This window comes from Protobothrops mucrosquamatus, unplaced genomic scaffold (genome assembly GCF_001527695.2).
Source record: "Protobothrops mucrosquamatus isolate PMUCROS unplaced genomic scaffold, P.Mucros_1.0 scaffold325, whole genome shotgun sequence".
Taxonomy (NCBI): domain Eukaryota; kingdom Metazoa; phylum Chordata; class Lepidosauria; order Squamata; family Viperidae; genus Protobothrops; species Protobothrops mucrosquamatus.
Genome location: NW_015386664.1, coordinates 545036 through 562601, shown reverse-complemented (window position 1 = coordinate 562601; position 17566 = coordinate 545036). Strand labels below are relative to the sequence as shown.

The 17566-nt window shown below is 36.0% G+C and overlaps 1 protein-coding gene across 2 annotated transcripts in view; it reads right to left on the bottom strand.

Annotated features, from left to right (window-relative positions):
• The window catches only part of CFAP52 (cilia and flagella associated protein 52), a 33972-nt gene that overhangs the window by 5155 nt on the left and 11251 nt on the right, over window positions 1-17566 (bottom strand). For both annotated transcript variants that reach the window (XM_015815202.1, XM_015815201.1), the window contains exons 4-8: window positions 14732-14860; window positions 12653-12752; window positions 11100-11216; window positions 2488-2588; window positions 1004-1174 (exon numbers count right to left, since the gene is read on the bottom strand). In XM_015815202.1, the coding sequence (XP_015670688.1) occupies window positions 1004-1174; window positions 2488-2588; window positions 11100-11216; window positions 12653-12752; window positions 14732-14860 (618 nt within the window). The remainder of the gene's footprint in view (window positions 1-1003; window positions 1175-2487; window positions 2589-11099; window positions 11217-12652; window positions 12753-14731; window positions 14861-17566) is intronic.

The following is a 17566-nucleotide window of genomic DNA, read 5'->3' as shown; positions in this document are numbered from 1 at the left end:
AATGAAATGACTCTGGGCACAAAATACGTAAATACATTCACAAAGTAAATTAGTAAAAACTGCAGCTGTAAGGATCATCCACATGTTGTTTAGAAAAAAAAATGAGGAAATTTAATATTTTGATCTAAATGAATTTGATCTTTGGAAAGATACATCCCAAATTATTTTGGGGATCATGCAAGACAAAAAAATATATTGAGACATAAGTATACATATATTTCTCAACACTGCCTATAGATCTAGTTGTAGAACCTGGAGTCGTTTGAAGAATATGTCAAATTTTACATAAAGTAAGAAAACAGAAGCATACTGATAGTTCAAAATATTTGAAATCAAAAAGTAAGACAGATTTAAAGGGAGTTTTATAGAAGGCGGCCAGCAAAATGTGTCTTTATCACATTCATGTTATTTTTTCATTCCTTGATTATCCACTATATTTCTTTTCAGATCACCTTGCTTTTTAATAAAACATACTTAACTCAAAGTACTGAGATCCTATTTGATTCCATGAATATCAGGATGGTTTGGGGGAAAAACACAAATCTTATATGTGAAGACTGTTTCTGGATTTTAAAAAAACATACTTATATTTCTCCTGGGAAAACAATTTTATTTTCTTTCTTACACACATCTGTTCAAATATCATCAAAATAAATGTGAAAGATAAGTTTGCATAATATCAGTTCTGAATATTTTACTGGCAGAATTTATGTGAACAGATACCAAAAGCAGAATACTGTAACCATTGAAAAGTGGAAAAACTACAAAAGCATCAGACAAGACAACAAATTTTATAGTTTTCTCTGGTTCTTGCATCTTCCAAATAGCTAGAGTCTCCAAATGGCTAAAGTTCACTAGCTAGTTAATTCCAATTATTATTATTTCTTGTAAAATAAGAGGAACGATTATTTAAGCACATCCTTACCCTCCTAGCTGAAAACTATTACAACTACCATACATTTCCATTTGAACGGAAGAAAAAAATTATTTGACTTATACTTACTATGGGAAAATTATATCATTGATAGCCTCATTATGGCAAGTGGCTATGAGCTCATCCTTAAAGTCAGAATATGAGAATCGGTAAATCTGTGACTCATTTGTGCCCACAAAAAATTGGTGGCCCTGGCCTCGTGGTGTGATAGACGTGATAGCACCTTCTAACTGAACTTTTCTGTAAAACAAAAATGAAAGTTTTGCACAAAAGATAAATGGGTTTCTGATGACTCAATCTTCCCAAGTTCTTAGGGTTTTTTTTTCTTTTTACAACTTTTCTCCCTTCAGTGATAGCCAATCTTAGCAATCTCAGCAATCCAGAAATATTTTAGCAATAGCACATAGACTTATGGTATATACCACTCCATAGTACTTTACAGCAGAGGTTCCCAACCTTTTGGGCACCAGGGACTGGTTCCATGGAGAAAGATTTTTCCATGGACTGGAGAGTGCATGGTTTTGTGTGCTGCCTACATCCCCGGATGGGGCTTGGCTTGTTTGTGTGGACCGGTTGCTGGCATGCCGTAGCCCAGTACCGGTCCACAGACCGGGGGTTGGGGACCCCTGCTTTACAGCCCTCTCTAAGCAGTTTAAAGAGTCAGCATATTGCCTCCAACAATCTGGGTCCTCATTTTACTGACCTCAGAAGGATGGAAAGCTGAGTCAACCCTGAGCCAGTGAGAATCGAATTGCTAGCAGTCGGCAGAATTAGCCTGCAATATTGCATTCTAACCATTGTGCAAATACACTCGTACTTTTAAATCTAAAGGTTAAAGTGTAATTATCACAGTGTGGATTTTTCCCCTCTTTTATTAATGCTAATTCATGAATTAAAAAAGAAATCTCAGGAAAGAACTGCTAATATTTTAAATAATCTATTCACTGAGATTGCTTTATTTATTGCACAATTAGCATCCATGCATTTTAAATTGGTACTTCAGAGTTGAATTGTTGAGCTGAAAGACATCACATTAAATTAGCAATTATATCATGCTGTGCGCTTTGGCTTATTTTTTTGCCCTGTATGTCTCCAAAATTGCAGTCCTCTGTTGTTGAAGAGTGTCCCAGGTAGCCTGGGAAAGATCAAGCCTCCCTTTCCCCCAGATAGATAAATCTAATGTATTTCATCTTAGACCCTATGGCAGCCGTATCTTACAGTTCTGACATCAACAAAAACATAAAGGGAGTGGGGCTGAAATGTGCTTTAGATCCCACACATCACTGACTTGGGGCAGGGAAAGAGAATGTATGTTAACCCTGAAGCTACTATGCACAATTTCTCTGGAGGGGACATTTTTAAAAAGTGGCGAAGGGAGGGAGGAGAATGCGCTTCTTCTCTCTGTTTGTATATCATCATAAGCCTATCAAGGCTTTGGATAAGGTGGCTCATACACCTACGGATCTCTCCATGGACTCAAAATAACCCACTCTCTTCATTGTAGGTACCTTTTGCATAACAATGTCCTTGCCCAAGAAAATTCAGAAACTCACTTGATTATTTTATACTTGGATCCCGAGCAAACGGCTAAGATTCCAGCTCCAGTGCCAATGACCAAGTCACCCGCTTTCAGCAAAAGCAAAGCTGTGACTCCCTAAAAAAAGGCAAGATGAAGACATTTAACTTACTCAGATGCTTAACAAATCACTGTATTTATGTATATTGACAGCTTAATTCAATATATTACTGTTGCTTACCAAGATGACATGTTGCATGTAAGCAACTGAGATTACTGTTTGATCAGTAATCTTCTATCAAATCTATTGAGATGAGTTGTTTTATTATCTTGCCGTATAAATACATCATACAAAAGATCTGTCATTCCCTCGAGCTAAGCATGCATATACCTCATGCCAAATTGTATGCATCTGTGGCTAGTGTCTAAGACAAATTTAACAGCCCTGAACGGTAATCATCTTACTTAGTTACAGACTGAGGCTGAAGGACAGTGACTGAATGATTAATCATATGGCATGAATTTTCATGAGTACCAATCTATTTTATCCTTCAGATGGATGGATAGACATATTTCTGCAATATTTATGTCACCTTCGGTTATGTTCAAGCTTATGTACAGAAATCACTTAAAATAAAAATCTCTAAACCAAGAGTGAACGAGCACACATAGAATAAGCATCTTAGAAGGAGTTAAATATGTTGAATAAAGAAAGCTGTTTAGAACGTTATCTTTATTGCACTATTGACTTTTAAGGCACACATATCCACACAACAACATATAAAAACCTAATAAATACAATGGGTTTTTTCAAATGGTAACTTGGCACTAGCGGAAAGCATTTTACTTGTGCATAATGAAACGTTTGCTTTTTACCAATGCCACCGTCCCCCAAAGTTCTGTGGAGGGTCAGGTCTCAGGAAATTTCTGAAAGCTATAACAGGCAAATTATGAACATCCTGCTTTAAGCTTTCTGATGGCACGACAAAAACCATTGAATAAAACTTTTTTTATCAATTCATACAAACACAAAACATAGTTCAAGCAAAATTAAAATTGGAACCAATAGATGTTTTTAGGAGTGGGAGTAGTCCATAAGTGATGCTAAAATTATGGAGGCCCTATTCCCATTTCCCATTGACCTTACCATGGATGACAAAAGCCCATGGGGAGAAACCATCGGGAAACCAATGTACAGCCAGGCTGAGAAAACATGTGGACTGTAAAATGTCTAGATTTCAAGTCGCGTTAACAGGTAAGGAACTGATGTTTTCAATCTAGACCTGGGCAAGATTGCTCTCACCAGTTGGCCCCCACTAGCTCAGCAGTTTCTGGACAAAGTTGTCCAAAAAGGAATCCTAACCTTAACTTGCAGAAAATATCTCAACAGAAGTTAGCTGTGGCCAGTCTATATCCAGAAGAGGCTGTAGCTGGTGAAAGATGCTCTGCCAGACCTTCAGTAATATCTAAATCTCTGAGCGCTCCCAGTCTGCAACCTTAATATTTTAAAGGGAGCACAACTGATTCAAAAGAATTTGAATCTCTTGAATGGCCCTCTTACCTTCCTCTTATTGGCACCAGTTCTAGCCACTGATTCAACCATTTTGCTGAATCAGATGTATAAATCTGCTAGTGTGCATAAGGAAAGTAAGTTAACAATGGAGAGAGGTAAAGATCATGGAACACTCCTATATGTGTCCACTAGTTCTTGTAGAAATGTTTTTATTAGTCTTTCCCGAACTAGTACTCTTCAAATGTGAATTATATGTTCACCAAGCCCAAACACTTTGTCCCTGCTAGCCTTAGAGCAGGGGTCTCCAAACTTGACAACTTGAAGAGTTGTGGACTTCAACTCCCAGAATTCCTCAGCCAGCATGGCTGGCTGAGGAATTCTGGGAGTTGAAGTCCACAAGTCTTCAAGTTGCCAAGTTTGGGGACCCCTGCCTTAGAGTGATGGACATTACAAGCCAGTAGAATGTAAGGTTGAACACGACTGATTTTGTACTGTGACTTGCACCTCCAAATGGGCATTGCACAGGTACTAGATGCTTGTGGGCAAAGATAGCCATGCCATGTTATCATTTGCCCGTGCACATTTTCAGATGTAGCATTTTTATTTGATAACGTATGCACAAACTGCTACCCTACACTAAGAGCATGATCTTTTTATTAGCTTTTGGAAATGAATGGACAGGACTTGAATAGAGTTGAACAGTAATGAAGATTTAAAAATAAGATAGAAATTAATGACAGGAGTCCACGTTATAGTTATTTACATAGCGAAAGATGGTTGTCATTACATACTTTTAAAAATAATTTTCTAAATGAGTCGAGTAATCAATTTATCTCAGTATTTGTTTCTGAATTGCCTCCACTTATCCTTTCCAGTGTTGTCTTAGCAAATAAGCACTCACAGTGAGCTTCCTTCCTTCCTGATTGTTGTCACTTTTTTGTGAGACACTATTTTCAGCAATAGAATTCCTTCACTATCTACAAATTTAGCAAGCTACATAAGCACATAACAGTAAAGCTCCATGCTTCTAGCTGTATGAATAGCTTTCAGTTCTTTCCAAATGCATTTAATACTTTTACCCAGCCTGTTTGATCATTGCCTACACTGTTATATCGCAAAGCACTACCTATAACGGTGTTGGACTGTATCAAGGGGATGCCTGTAAATGCATGATCTCTTTAAAATTCTGCTATGGAAATGCCCTTTTAAAATGAACAGATGTTCATGTTCACATAAGGCTACATGCATTAGGGTGGAAGTCAGCTTTTGTGCTAATAGTCTAATGAGAAATGCTCTTTTCCTTCAGCAATTATCCAGCAGCAGGATTATTATTGGAACACAAAGCTTTCTTAGGAGGATCAACCATATTTACAAATCTCCAGCTATCAACTACCCATCAACTCTGTCTCAACCCAACTGCAGCAAAGTAGTGAGGTGAGTTCGAAATGCCTTTATAGCTTTGCCACATAACAGGTGATAAACTAAGAAGTTCTCCATTGACAGATTTTGACTACATTTCTAGGAAATGGAAGATACAGATTTAATTCTCCTAGGCAATTACCTATCTATGCATACAATTTTTAACTAACTTGGATGCAGGTTTTTTTCTGATTCCATCAAAAAATATACTTAAATGATCATTTGTCCAACAAATCTATTACCAGCAGATTAATTTCAAGGTTGTCCTATACATCACCGGCAGCTATATAATCTATAATGCTGATAATGCTCAGCAACTCATACTAATGATGCAGTGCTTTGCTTTATACTTTACTGTGCCCTTGTGAGTTAAACATAAAGGCTGCTGGAAGGTTTAACATTTATTTTATTATTTACTTGTTACACAAAGAAATCGTAGCCTTGACAAATACTGATTGCAAAAGACACCTTCCAAGACAAAATGAAGCTCACTTATTTCCCTGCAGGAAAATGAAGCTCTGCATCACATTCTAATTACTTTCACTCAAGTGGTTTAACATAATGTAAACACCTCCATAAACCTCTTTTCACAGCGAACAATCATTTCCTTTCCGTGGGAGTAACTAAGGTAAGTAGTCAGTATTTAAAGGAGTTTTATTTTACTGATTTGCAAAGATTTTAATGATCACGAGATTTACACTGAATAGTAATTTAAAGGGTGTAATTTCCAGAGATGTACTGTATTACATGTCTTTACATTCTGAATTTACACTTTGAACTAAGCTATGTTTATTTAACCACAGTTTGTTGAATAAGGCAAAAGCAAAATATCAGCATTTGTTTGGCCAATTCTTGATTTGTTTTTTTTCCCTTTTCACAGTTCTGTAAAGCCTTGGGCATGACATAAAACCAGACCAGGAATAAAACAGGAAATTATAAGTAACCGTGCATCTCATAATATGACTCAACACTAAGCCACAATTATACTCTATAAACCCAAAACAATCTTGATTCTAACCTATAGTTTACTTTTTAAAACAAGCCATGGTTTAGCCATTAGCCCAACTGACAATCAAACTACATTGTAGCTAACCATAATATAAAAACCTAGCAATTATTAAACTTAATCTCATCCTGTGATTTCCAATAGTTAAGTAGTGCTATTACATTAAAAACTCCACTGTCTTGGTGTTGTACCTTCCATTAGTGTAATGACAAAATCGCAATGATTTTAATAAAAGTGGATCATACTGAGCATTAGGGGTGCAAAAGAAATCTATTATGCATTTGAATGGGGTTTTTTGTTATTTCATCTGTGTACTTTTCAGATCATCAGAACAGTAATGGATAAAAACCAGCAGCTCACAGTCAAATGTCTATAATTTTTAGGCATCTGGAATTTATATAACGAACTCTGCCAATTCTAGAAGTGTATAGTTTGAAATACCAATTACATGAATTCCTTAGTGATACACCTCCATGCCTAAACCAGCAGCTGAACATTATACAATATATTCCACGCCTTTACAGAAATTCACTTATTTATATCAATGTAATGTTATGTAACATTGCATATGAGCTCACGGATTAATTTGCTTCTCTTTTCACACCTTCAAATCTTTTCATGTTGCTTCTTATAAAAATTGCAGATAAAAGTCAACATTCATCTCCTACCAAAGGTTTTAGATCCACTGAAACATAATATCATCTGAGGAACAGAGCATAATGAATGACCACTTATCTGTCCATCTCTTTGCAGAGATCGAAACATCCATATAAGAATTATGACTGAGCAATTTCAATCGTTTTTTGCATTGAAAACATAGCCTTTGGGGGAACAAAGTCACTTATTTTCCTTTCGTTTGTTTCTTTCAGTGTATATTGGTGCAGTTTGTCATACTAAAAATAAGTTGGAACAGTAATGAAAATAACGCAGAAGAGATAAATAACAAATTTAAGAAACCAATTTAAATTTCTCTTCATTCAGTGCTATTTTTATGGAAGAAGGAGGGTCAGTTATACAGTAAAGCTGAAGTTGTTTTTTTTTAAATATTCCATTCCCTGATTTAATTCTTTAAAATAGGTCTTCTGCCTGTAATGATTTGAACTAATGTGTCTTGGGTTTTTAATTCAGGGAAAAACAGGCAAGTAATATTAAAAAATAATTTGAAAGTTGTGTGTGGAGAATTGTGTTTTCTCATGGAGCTCAGCTGTGATGTTGTGTTCTTTTTCTGTTCTATACTTCAATATGCTATATTAATCAATTTCAAATATGCATGAATTGACTCCAGAGGAAACTCTGTGATATGCATGTGCTGTATATTCATAGGTTGCATATGCTGGACTATTCAGAAAATATGTTAATGACTCACCCTATTATAAAAATATATTACATTTCTACTTGCCTCGTTAATAATTAGCTTCTAAGGCAAAGAATCATCACTGCTTTCATAATTAAAACATGTTTCAAGGTTAAAGTTTGGGCAAACTATATAAAAGTCTAACTGTAAATCTATCATCATTAGCCAATTGTACTAAAGATGGAAATTACAATATGAAGTTCCGTGCACCAGCATCTTACTCTTCTGCTAGCTTGGATACCACCAAGATTAGTTCTCTTTATCTATATCGCCATTTTTTATGGCAAAAGGATTCATAAGATGCATACATCTCTGAGCTAATGCATATTCCTTTATTCATTGCTTTATATTAATGGACATTGTATGTCACTGATGGAGGACACCTGGATGCAAGCAATGAGTAAAATAGTTTTTTTTTCATGAAAAGGCTATTATTTCTTTTACCAAGTTATGGAATTTTATTCTTGTCCTCACATCATTTGCATGTACTTTTAATTTTCAAAGTCTGTCTTTTCCAAGAAGGGGCTGTCTGCAACATCCAGAACAGTGCTACAAATCATTTATACCTTCATTACATCCTGGGCTGCTTGGGAAATTCTGAGAATTTTTTCCTATTCAATAGTGAGCTACTTAGAATTTCTGAAATTGGAAATAAATTTCTAAATTATTTTTTGCTTTTTCTTTGCCTTCCGGAACACGGATTCCAGAAGACATTTCTGACAATGTCTGCAGGTTAGAATAATACAAGCAAAACTGTCTTAGAACAATAACCTAAGCTTCTTTAAATAAAACTTTTAAAAATCTGACTTGGTTTCCCTGCTGCATTTTTAAAATGAGGATGAAGTTACTGAAATGAGAAAATCAAATCACTTCAGGCAATATATATGGTATATCACCAGGACAAAACCTTTGATTTGTATTGGCCAAACTGGACCTGCTGGTGAACGGGAATATCCCCATTAGGAAATGAAAAACACCTCTCTACAAGTTACCATATCCTCTTTTGTGGGATGAATATGGACTTAAGACAGCTTCTGTTTGAATTATGTATCCAGGCACAATTATCTTTATTTGATTATTTGAATTGTTTCAGTGACTAATCTTTCTTATCTCTCTTAACACACAAGACTCTCCAAGGATGCAGGTTCCCATCTCAATTCTTGATATATTTTTTTTAAGTTAAAAAGTGAACTACAGTACATCCAACAAAGGATTTTATTTCTCCCTCTGAATTGTTGAAAAGGGATTATTTTTGCTATTACTACATTTACAGTCTAAGGACAGAATGAATATATAGCAGTGAGTGAAATGTCAACCAAATAAGGCTTAGATAATTCAGGACGGCTTTTGTTAAAAGAAGCTAGATGTCAAGAAGAACAACTGAAACAATCTGACAGAACAGAATACAAAATGCACAAATGGGAGAATGTTTAAGGGGATATTTAGAACATTAGAAAAGGAAAAGTAAGAAATAATGTATAAAAAAAATACCCTTTAGAATCGGGATTAGAATCCAGAGGTTGGGTAAAACATATTCAGAAGCAAAAAAAACTGGATTATGGTGACTACCAAAAGTAAAATGAATTGCCATTGATGGATATTTAGCAAGGTAAATAATTTACAGCCAGCAAGCCAAAGTATGAGCTAATTGGATATGGGGCCAAGAAAACCATTATAAGATTTCCCATATTGTTGCTAAGAAGAGCCATATGGTATGGATTAAGAAATAGTTAATCCTGTCTCCAGTGTTATTTTTCCAGTCTGAACTTCATACATCTCTACTCAAAAATAATATTTGTCCTATAAAGAAATATGTAGATTTTTAGTATAGATGACAGAGATCATATATTATTGACACTGGTATGTTTTCCCTTCCCCACCAAAATCCAAGGTTGACCTTTGCTGCTGACTATAACAACTAAAAAGAAGACCTACTTGTGGACCTTTTATATCACATTAAGATGTGACAATTAGCCCACAGAGAGATTGAATATTAGGCTACAGATTAGCCTCAATTACATGGATCTGACACTATTTGCTTCCTCTCTTTTTTCTCATTGTTGTGTTCCTTGTTGTGTTTTCTGTTCAGTTATGCAAAGTCCGTATTTTATCCTGTGGTATAGTTTTTATGAGTGGTTTAGTTTCAGTTTTAATGCATTTGCCAGGGATGTTTCAGTGATATCGATAGTGATTATGTTTCTACTTTGGGGTTGAACTGCCATGGTTTCAATTAGATTGCAGCACTAGTACAAACTGGAATAAATAAATGAACAAATAAATACATTTTGCTAACAATGGGGAGAGATTTCCCAGTGGGATTGTGGTCAGCAGAGGTACATTAACTTGCACCGGTTAGAGGCAAATGACAATAAATGTACTTTCTGAATTCCTGACCAGCTCAATGAACGCTTGCTTGTAAGAAAACCAAGACCAATATGAAAAATGACACATGACATATATAGCTTGCTAGTTTTTTAATCATTTGTTCACATATGCTAATGAGCACAATACTTTACATTGCCCCGTGCTGTAAATTGTTACAAGTATTCTGTAACATCATTTTAGTGGCAGATCACCTCTTGGGCATACAAAAATCTCAGCTTGGGCCCCTGGCACTTCCAATTAAAAGAAGGAAGAATAACAATGTTAACAGCCCTTGTGCAAAATGTTATTTATTAGATTTAACTTTCATGCAAAAGCTCAAGGCAGCATACATAGCGCTCCTTCCTTCCATATTTTCCCCACAACTTTCCTGTGAGGTATATTAAACTTAGAGTGTGTGAAATGGCCCAAATTCGCCCAATAAGCCTCTGTGGATGAGGTAGATCACAGCCTTGATCCCCTAGCTAAATAATTTAATCACTACACCACACTGGCTCTCAAAATTGTCAGAAAACTGCTGGCAGTTAGAAGTGACAGTAAGGAATTAGATGGGCAAGTGATCTCCTTGGGTTGAAGCTAGCCCCTTGATCTCTCTCATTGTTAGTGTTTCTGCAAAACCTATTATGCAAAAACTCTGATTGGAGGAGACTTGTCCAAACATCTCGGATTTCATCAAGAATGCCCTCCTATCACAGCAAGCAGTCAAGAAAGAAAGAAAAAACAAACTGAGGTTCCATTAGAGAGTCTGAAAACAGCTACATCAGAGAGTAGCTCATTCTGTGATCAAGTAAAAATAGCTCATAAAAGAGTCATAAGCTTTGCCAATAACTAGACAGCTAGAACTTTATCAGCCTTTTCATTTACCCGACCTCTGCTGAAATTTAGCTGCTGTTGTATTTAACTTACAATACTTACAATGTGGTCTGCATGATTTTGCTCTCTCCAAGCAAGAGGTGGAAGACAGAGACCACTTACCAAGCTGTGTTTATCCTTTACCGGGCCAAAACTACTCATCAGTGTGCTTTTTGTATTGATTTTGAGGATATCACCTGTGGATGTGCCAACATAGAAGTAGCTGTCATCATCTGCCATCTGGGGAAGGGTGAGGAAATGGATTAGAAACCATGCTTCCCACCGTTCATTGGGGTGAGTTAACAGCTTTGATATTCTATAATGTAAATTCAATGCCATATTTGTACCTGACTTACAGAAATAAAGACTGGATGCCATCGCATATAAAAGGACTCAGATACCTATATTTTAAATATTTGATGTTATGTGTCTATTGTCCTTTCTTTATATTTGTCTACTGTATGCCGCACCTTCCAAAAATCTTTTATTGGTGATTTTTGCAAATTTACTGAGCATCATTTAAGGAAAAAGCAGTCATTCATCTAAAATAAATGTGTGCTGCATACCACTGCAGACACACACAAAAGGAGTAAAATCTCACAAGGTTGTTGAAGCTACAGCCTTGGGCATTCAAATCTCAAATCCCAATATTTCAGACCGGAAAGCCAAACCCTTATAAAATTTGATGAGACCACAAGAGGATGGCCTTGAATGTTTTTCTAAATAAAATTGAATTAATTTTGGGGTCTCATAGGACTGGTATCAAGATCCTCGTGAGCACCTCACTGCCAACTTGTTTATCCAATAGTTTTCATAAGTATCAAATGACAATGTAAAGATCCACATAAAGAAAAGAAAAGCTGGGAACTATTGCTTTAACATAAGCTCAGCAATAAAAGCAATTGCAACACTGAATAAAACACAATAATAGTTTTTAAAAGGGTCTAGAGTCTAGACACACACAAAAGTCTTTGCTTTCACAAAGACAATACTTCCAAAGTAGGGCGCCATTGTAAAAGACCTGCACACAGCCGGGCTGTAACTTCAAAAAAATAGCAAGACCCAGAGGTAGTGCCTCATTATAATTATGATCTTAACATACAGGCAGAACAAAAAGGGAAAGGGACTGGTGACAGATTCTTCAGTTATATCTTCCAGAATAATCATTCCAAAACGTATTTGTAATAATCATTTCAAAATGAAGTCATATTGGCACAGTGGTTAGAATGCAGTATGGCAGGCTGACTCTGCCCACAGCTAGGAATTCAATCCTGACAGGCTCAAGGTGGACTCAGCCTTCCATCCTTCTGAGGTCAGTAAAATGAAGACTCAGATTGTTGGGGGGAATAGGCTGATTCTGTAAACCATTTAGAGAGGGCTGTAAAGCACCGTGAAGCGATATGTGAGTTTCAGTGCTATTGCTATTGCTGAGTCTGTTACTTTTGTTGGTTCTTATTGGTGCTACGGTTAATTATGATTTGAATTGTTTCTAAGTGGGAGGTGACAACATATGGTTTTGGACACACTTCATCCTACTGAATTAGATGTTTAAACTCAAATGCACCTTTCCCAAACTAAGTAGAATTTCTATAAATTGTTCTTTGGGGTTGTTGTTTTTTGCTTACCTGACTCAATTTTTATACATACTATAAATCACAAATCAGCAGATGTCTTACCATGGCGCAAGCAACTACTCTTTTCAGCTGTCCTGTTTGACACTCAATTGGTCGGATTTTTCTGTTGGGTAAATCCAGTTCCCATACTCGAATAGTTCCACTGAAGCCAAAGTATGTATTTCATTATTAACTTAAGACAGATTTATATCACACAAAACACTTTGGTGCAGTACTAAAAGATGCATTTACTGTTTGTCTTCCAGACAGTTATCCTAACTTCAGGAAAGTAGCTGACAACTTGGTATATGCCAAGAGATTGTGTTGGGAATGTAAGTACTTTCTTATTCTATTTTTGGGAGTTAGCTTCATTATGTGATTGATTAAAGCAGTTTGGAAAAGAGTGAAATATTTCCTGACTACAGCACTGGTATTTCTCATTTAGTGATCACAATTGGGGCCCAGCAACTCAGTCATTAAGCTAAGTGGTTGCTAAGTGAAACCATGACTATATTACTAATCTTACGTCAGCTTTCCTTCACTTTACATAATTCTGAAGGTCATTAATGTGAAGGTAGGTCACAAAGTTAATTTTTCATCACTGTCATAACTGAACAGTCACTGTCATAACTGAACAGTCACTGTTCAGGCCTTCTCTGTTGGAGCTCCCACCCTTTGGAACGAGCTACCCCCAGAGATCCGGGTGATTCCGGATCTCCCCTCCTTCCGCCGCGCCCTCAAGACATGGCTATTCAAGTTAGCAGGACTGGCCTAAGGGTTATTTTAATTTGGTTTTAAAATAATATATATAAAAAAATATTCGAATTTTCGGTCTTAGAATAATGTTTCATTTTAATTAACATGTTAAGTTTGGCATTTTTGTATTTGTGTATTTGTTTTTGAATGGTTGTAAGCCGCCCTGAGTCCGCAGGGAGAAGGGCAGGGTAGAAATATAATTAATAATAATAATAATAATAATAATAATAATAATAATAATAATGTACAAGGTAGTTGCTAAATGAGGACTATCAGTATTGAGCAGTAGCAAGCTACAATATTTTTGATGGGAGCTTTTTTCAATTAATTGTATCTAAGTAGGTAATCATTCAGATACAGCAAACCCCAAAGGAAACAAAGGTTACTCAAGCTGCTGATTGCACACTAGGAGTGGTAAAAGAAAACTTTCAAAACTTCTTCCAATGATAAAATGCCATGGAGCAGAGCAATTTTACCACAGTGTTTGTTTTGCAGACATTTCAGCATAAACATTCTAGAACTCTTAAGGTAAACTCTTCTCATCAATCATATAATTTGCGAATTTAGCTTTTTCTATAGTTGATCAATAAAACAGATCTGGGAAGGTCTAAGTCATGCTGTAAATCCAAAGCACTGCAAAGGCAAAAAGGCATTTGGATATAATAAACATAGCAGCCATTACAATTTCACACAGCAGCTGTGCAGAACAGTCCTGCTGTTGCTTTAAGGAGTTGCAAGTAAGTGCTATAGTTATACTCCCATGCCTTCTGAAGCTCTTTCCCTTCAGATCTACATGCTCATAGAGTACACTCAAGTGTACTGCTGGACATTCAGAAGCCAATTTATTGTCTAGCAATTCTGAAGAAAAAAAGCATGGATGTCTTTGGTTTAAGAAATTTTCCATTACAGGTAGTCCTCAACTTATGACTCTAATGGAGCCTGCTCATTACAGTTGTAAGTCATGACAGTCATAGAGTTGAGTAATCATGTGACCAATTCAATTTTATCACCTTTTTTTGCAGTGCTTGTTAAGTGAATCAGCAGTCATTAAGCAAACCCATTGCTTGTTATGGGACATTCTTGCAGAAGACCAGAAATGCTGGTTCTGGGGAAAAACATTGTAAACCACGGTCATTAACTATGGCCCAGTTGCTGAGCGCCTAAAATGTGGCCATGTGACCCTGGGGGAAGAGCATCCATCAGAACTTTGGAATCAGGTTGCAAGTACCTCTTGGGAGGTATTCATCATAAGGCCAAAGAATGGCTAAGCAGCCAGTTATAAATCAAGGACTACTTGTAAATAATTTTGGGACAATGCAATTAACAGGAACAGTACATTTTTAAAGAACTGAATTTGATCGCCTTTCCTCAAAAACAAAGCCATACTTTCCCGCACTGATGAACATCTCATCCTTGCAGTTGGAATAGACCAGGGTGGTTGGATTCCCAGCACTACGAGCAGAAGCAGGACTACCACAGATGGCTTCTTTCTTTTGGACACTCCATACCACAACGCTGTTGGGAAAGCAAGAGATGTATTTGTCTTCAGTGAATAGTTATTTTGAACTTGATATGATTGTGTTTTGAGGAGAATTTCTTCCAAATAAACACAATTGTAGCTATCTTTGGTTCAGTCATTATGCAAACATTAAGGAGGTGGAGAAGCGCTCGGTGGGGTTTTATTTCAACCTATTTTCCAGTATTTATGAAGTTTTTGAGATCAAATGAATTGTCTCGCCTACTAGAGGAGAGGCAAGAAAATTGACTGAATGGAAAAAAAGAAGGGAGTAGAAATTATTGTAGTTCTTTGATTGCTCATTCATTTCATGCCAATCTAATGACATATTTGTATAACACAGTAAGCCTTCATTGCTTAGTTAAGAGTTTGGTGAAAGGTGAACATCTTACAATAGCTAAACAGCAGAAATAAAACAGTATTTATAGTGGGTTTCAAGAACCAATTAGTAGTTTATCGCATCACGTGTATCTTGGATAAACAATAAATTCTCAATTTCTGTGAGATGGTCAAAGAATCTTCCTCAAGAAACAGAGATGGTTGAAAGGAATACTGGGACATGGATTTCATTTGATTGCCATCTGTCACACAGTTCCTCATTTAATTTTTCAAGTAAGTTGAGGCGGGGGGGGGGGATTAGGTCTCCCTCATCCAATATAGATTGATTCCCAATGCAATTAAATCCTTTGCAGAAAAGAAGCCAATCACAATTTCACATTGCTTCCAGTTGCCACTGCAAAGGCAGCTAGGATATTTATTCCCAGCAAACAGAAGTTGGGTACTACAAAACCAGTGCGGAAGACTGCAAGGAAAGGTTTCCATGATCATCAACAGAGTGCCCCAAGAGAGAATCTCTCATTTATGCTTTATAATAAAGTTGGAGAATTGTGAGGCCACATCCAATATTTGGTTGAACTGACTCCTTGATAGGCATGTAGTTGATTTAAAGTAACTGACATCTGTACACTGAAATACAAGGCAGTATTTTCCCCAAGTTAAATGGGGAATGCCTGTTCTTATAAAATTACTGGAGGGGAATAAATCTCATTTGCACCGTTCCCTGGCATGTCATGCAGTAACACAATCTTTTGTTCATAGAATTTATAACCCAGTTCAAAGATTAAACATGCCAGCCAAAAAAAAAAAAAGAATACTGACAACTTATCCATGTTTTTGAGTAAGCACACTGCAAAAAAATAAAATAAAATAAAAATACTTCCCATTATTAAATTGAAGTGAACACAGGACATACATTTTCATTATGTCACTTCACTATGTCCAAACCAAAAGAATACAATATGCCATCTTATTTGCTTTTTGTTTCTAGTGACATGCATCAAATACAGAAATACTGTTCTTGGTAATAAGCATGATGTACAAAATAAATGCATCTACTAAGTCCATACAATTCATGAACCAACAAGCCAAACACACTTCTAACAATCTTCTCATTTTCTTGGTTCAGGTAACAGAGCATCTAGTATGGCACAAAATACAGATAGTTCTCGAATTACAACAGTTCATTTAGTGACCGTTCAAAGTTACAACAGCACTGAAAAAAATGACTTATGACTATTTTTCACATTTATGATCATTGCAACATCCTCATGGTCACATGATCAAAATTTGGATGCTTGGCAGCTGACAGTTGCAATGTTCTGGGGTCATCTGATCCCCTTTTGTAAACTTCTGCCAAGCAAAGTCAATGGGGAAGCCAGATTCACTTAACAACCGGGTTACTAATTTAACAACTGCAATGATTCACTTAACAACTATGGCAAGAAAGGTCTAAAATGGGGCAAAACTCGCTTAACAAATGTCTCACTTAGCAACAGAAATTTTGGGCTCATCGTAGTTGTAAGTCGAGGACTACCTGTATAGCTGGTAAATTCCATTAAGCTAAGTAAGCATGCTTGGACAATTATATTTGTGTGCAATCCTTATGAATGGTATTCTCATTTCCTCTTTCTGTCAGAAATTCACAAATTTTCCTCATAAATTGCAAACTTAACTGGAAAGGGAGACTAGGCAAAATGAAGTAAAGGATATACAGAGGAGAATATATTATGCTTCTCAAAGGCTGAAGAGAACAGGCAAAAATCATTAAAAAATGCATCACGCCATTCCTAAACGATGGATTCACACTTCAAACTTGCTGCATCATTCTACAGTTGCAAATCAATTATCTTGTTTACTTGCTTTGTCACTTCAACTGATCAGATTTAATAGTGATTCTTTTAGCATTACTGGTAGTTCTCACTTACCAACCACAATTAGAATTGGCAACTGTCACTAAGTGCTGTGGTCACTAAGTGAAAAATCACATGATTGTGCCAGACTTACAGTGTCACTTCCACACCCATTGTTAAGTGACTTACCACAGTTGTTAAGAAATATATTATGTAACCACAACTTGCAATTTCACTTCCACATTCTCTATTAATTCCGCTAGCTGAAAGTTTGCAAATAGTGATTACATTTATTTATTTATTTATTTATTTATTTATTTATTTATTTATTTATTTATTTATTTATTTATTTATTTATTTATTTATTTATTTATTACATTTATATCCCGCCCTTCTCCTTGCGGACTCAGGGCGGCTGACAATTGGATAAAATACTAACATATTATACACCTAATTAAAATTTGATTAAAAAGAAATATTTAAATTTGTCAGATTAAAAGTAATTAAAACCCCTTT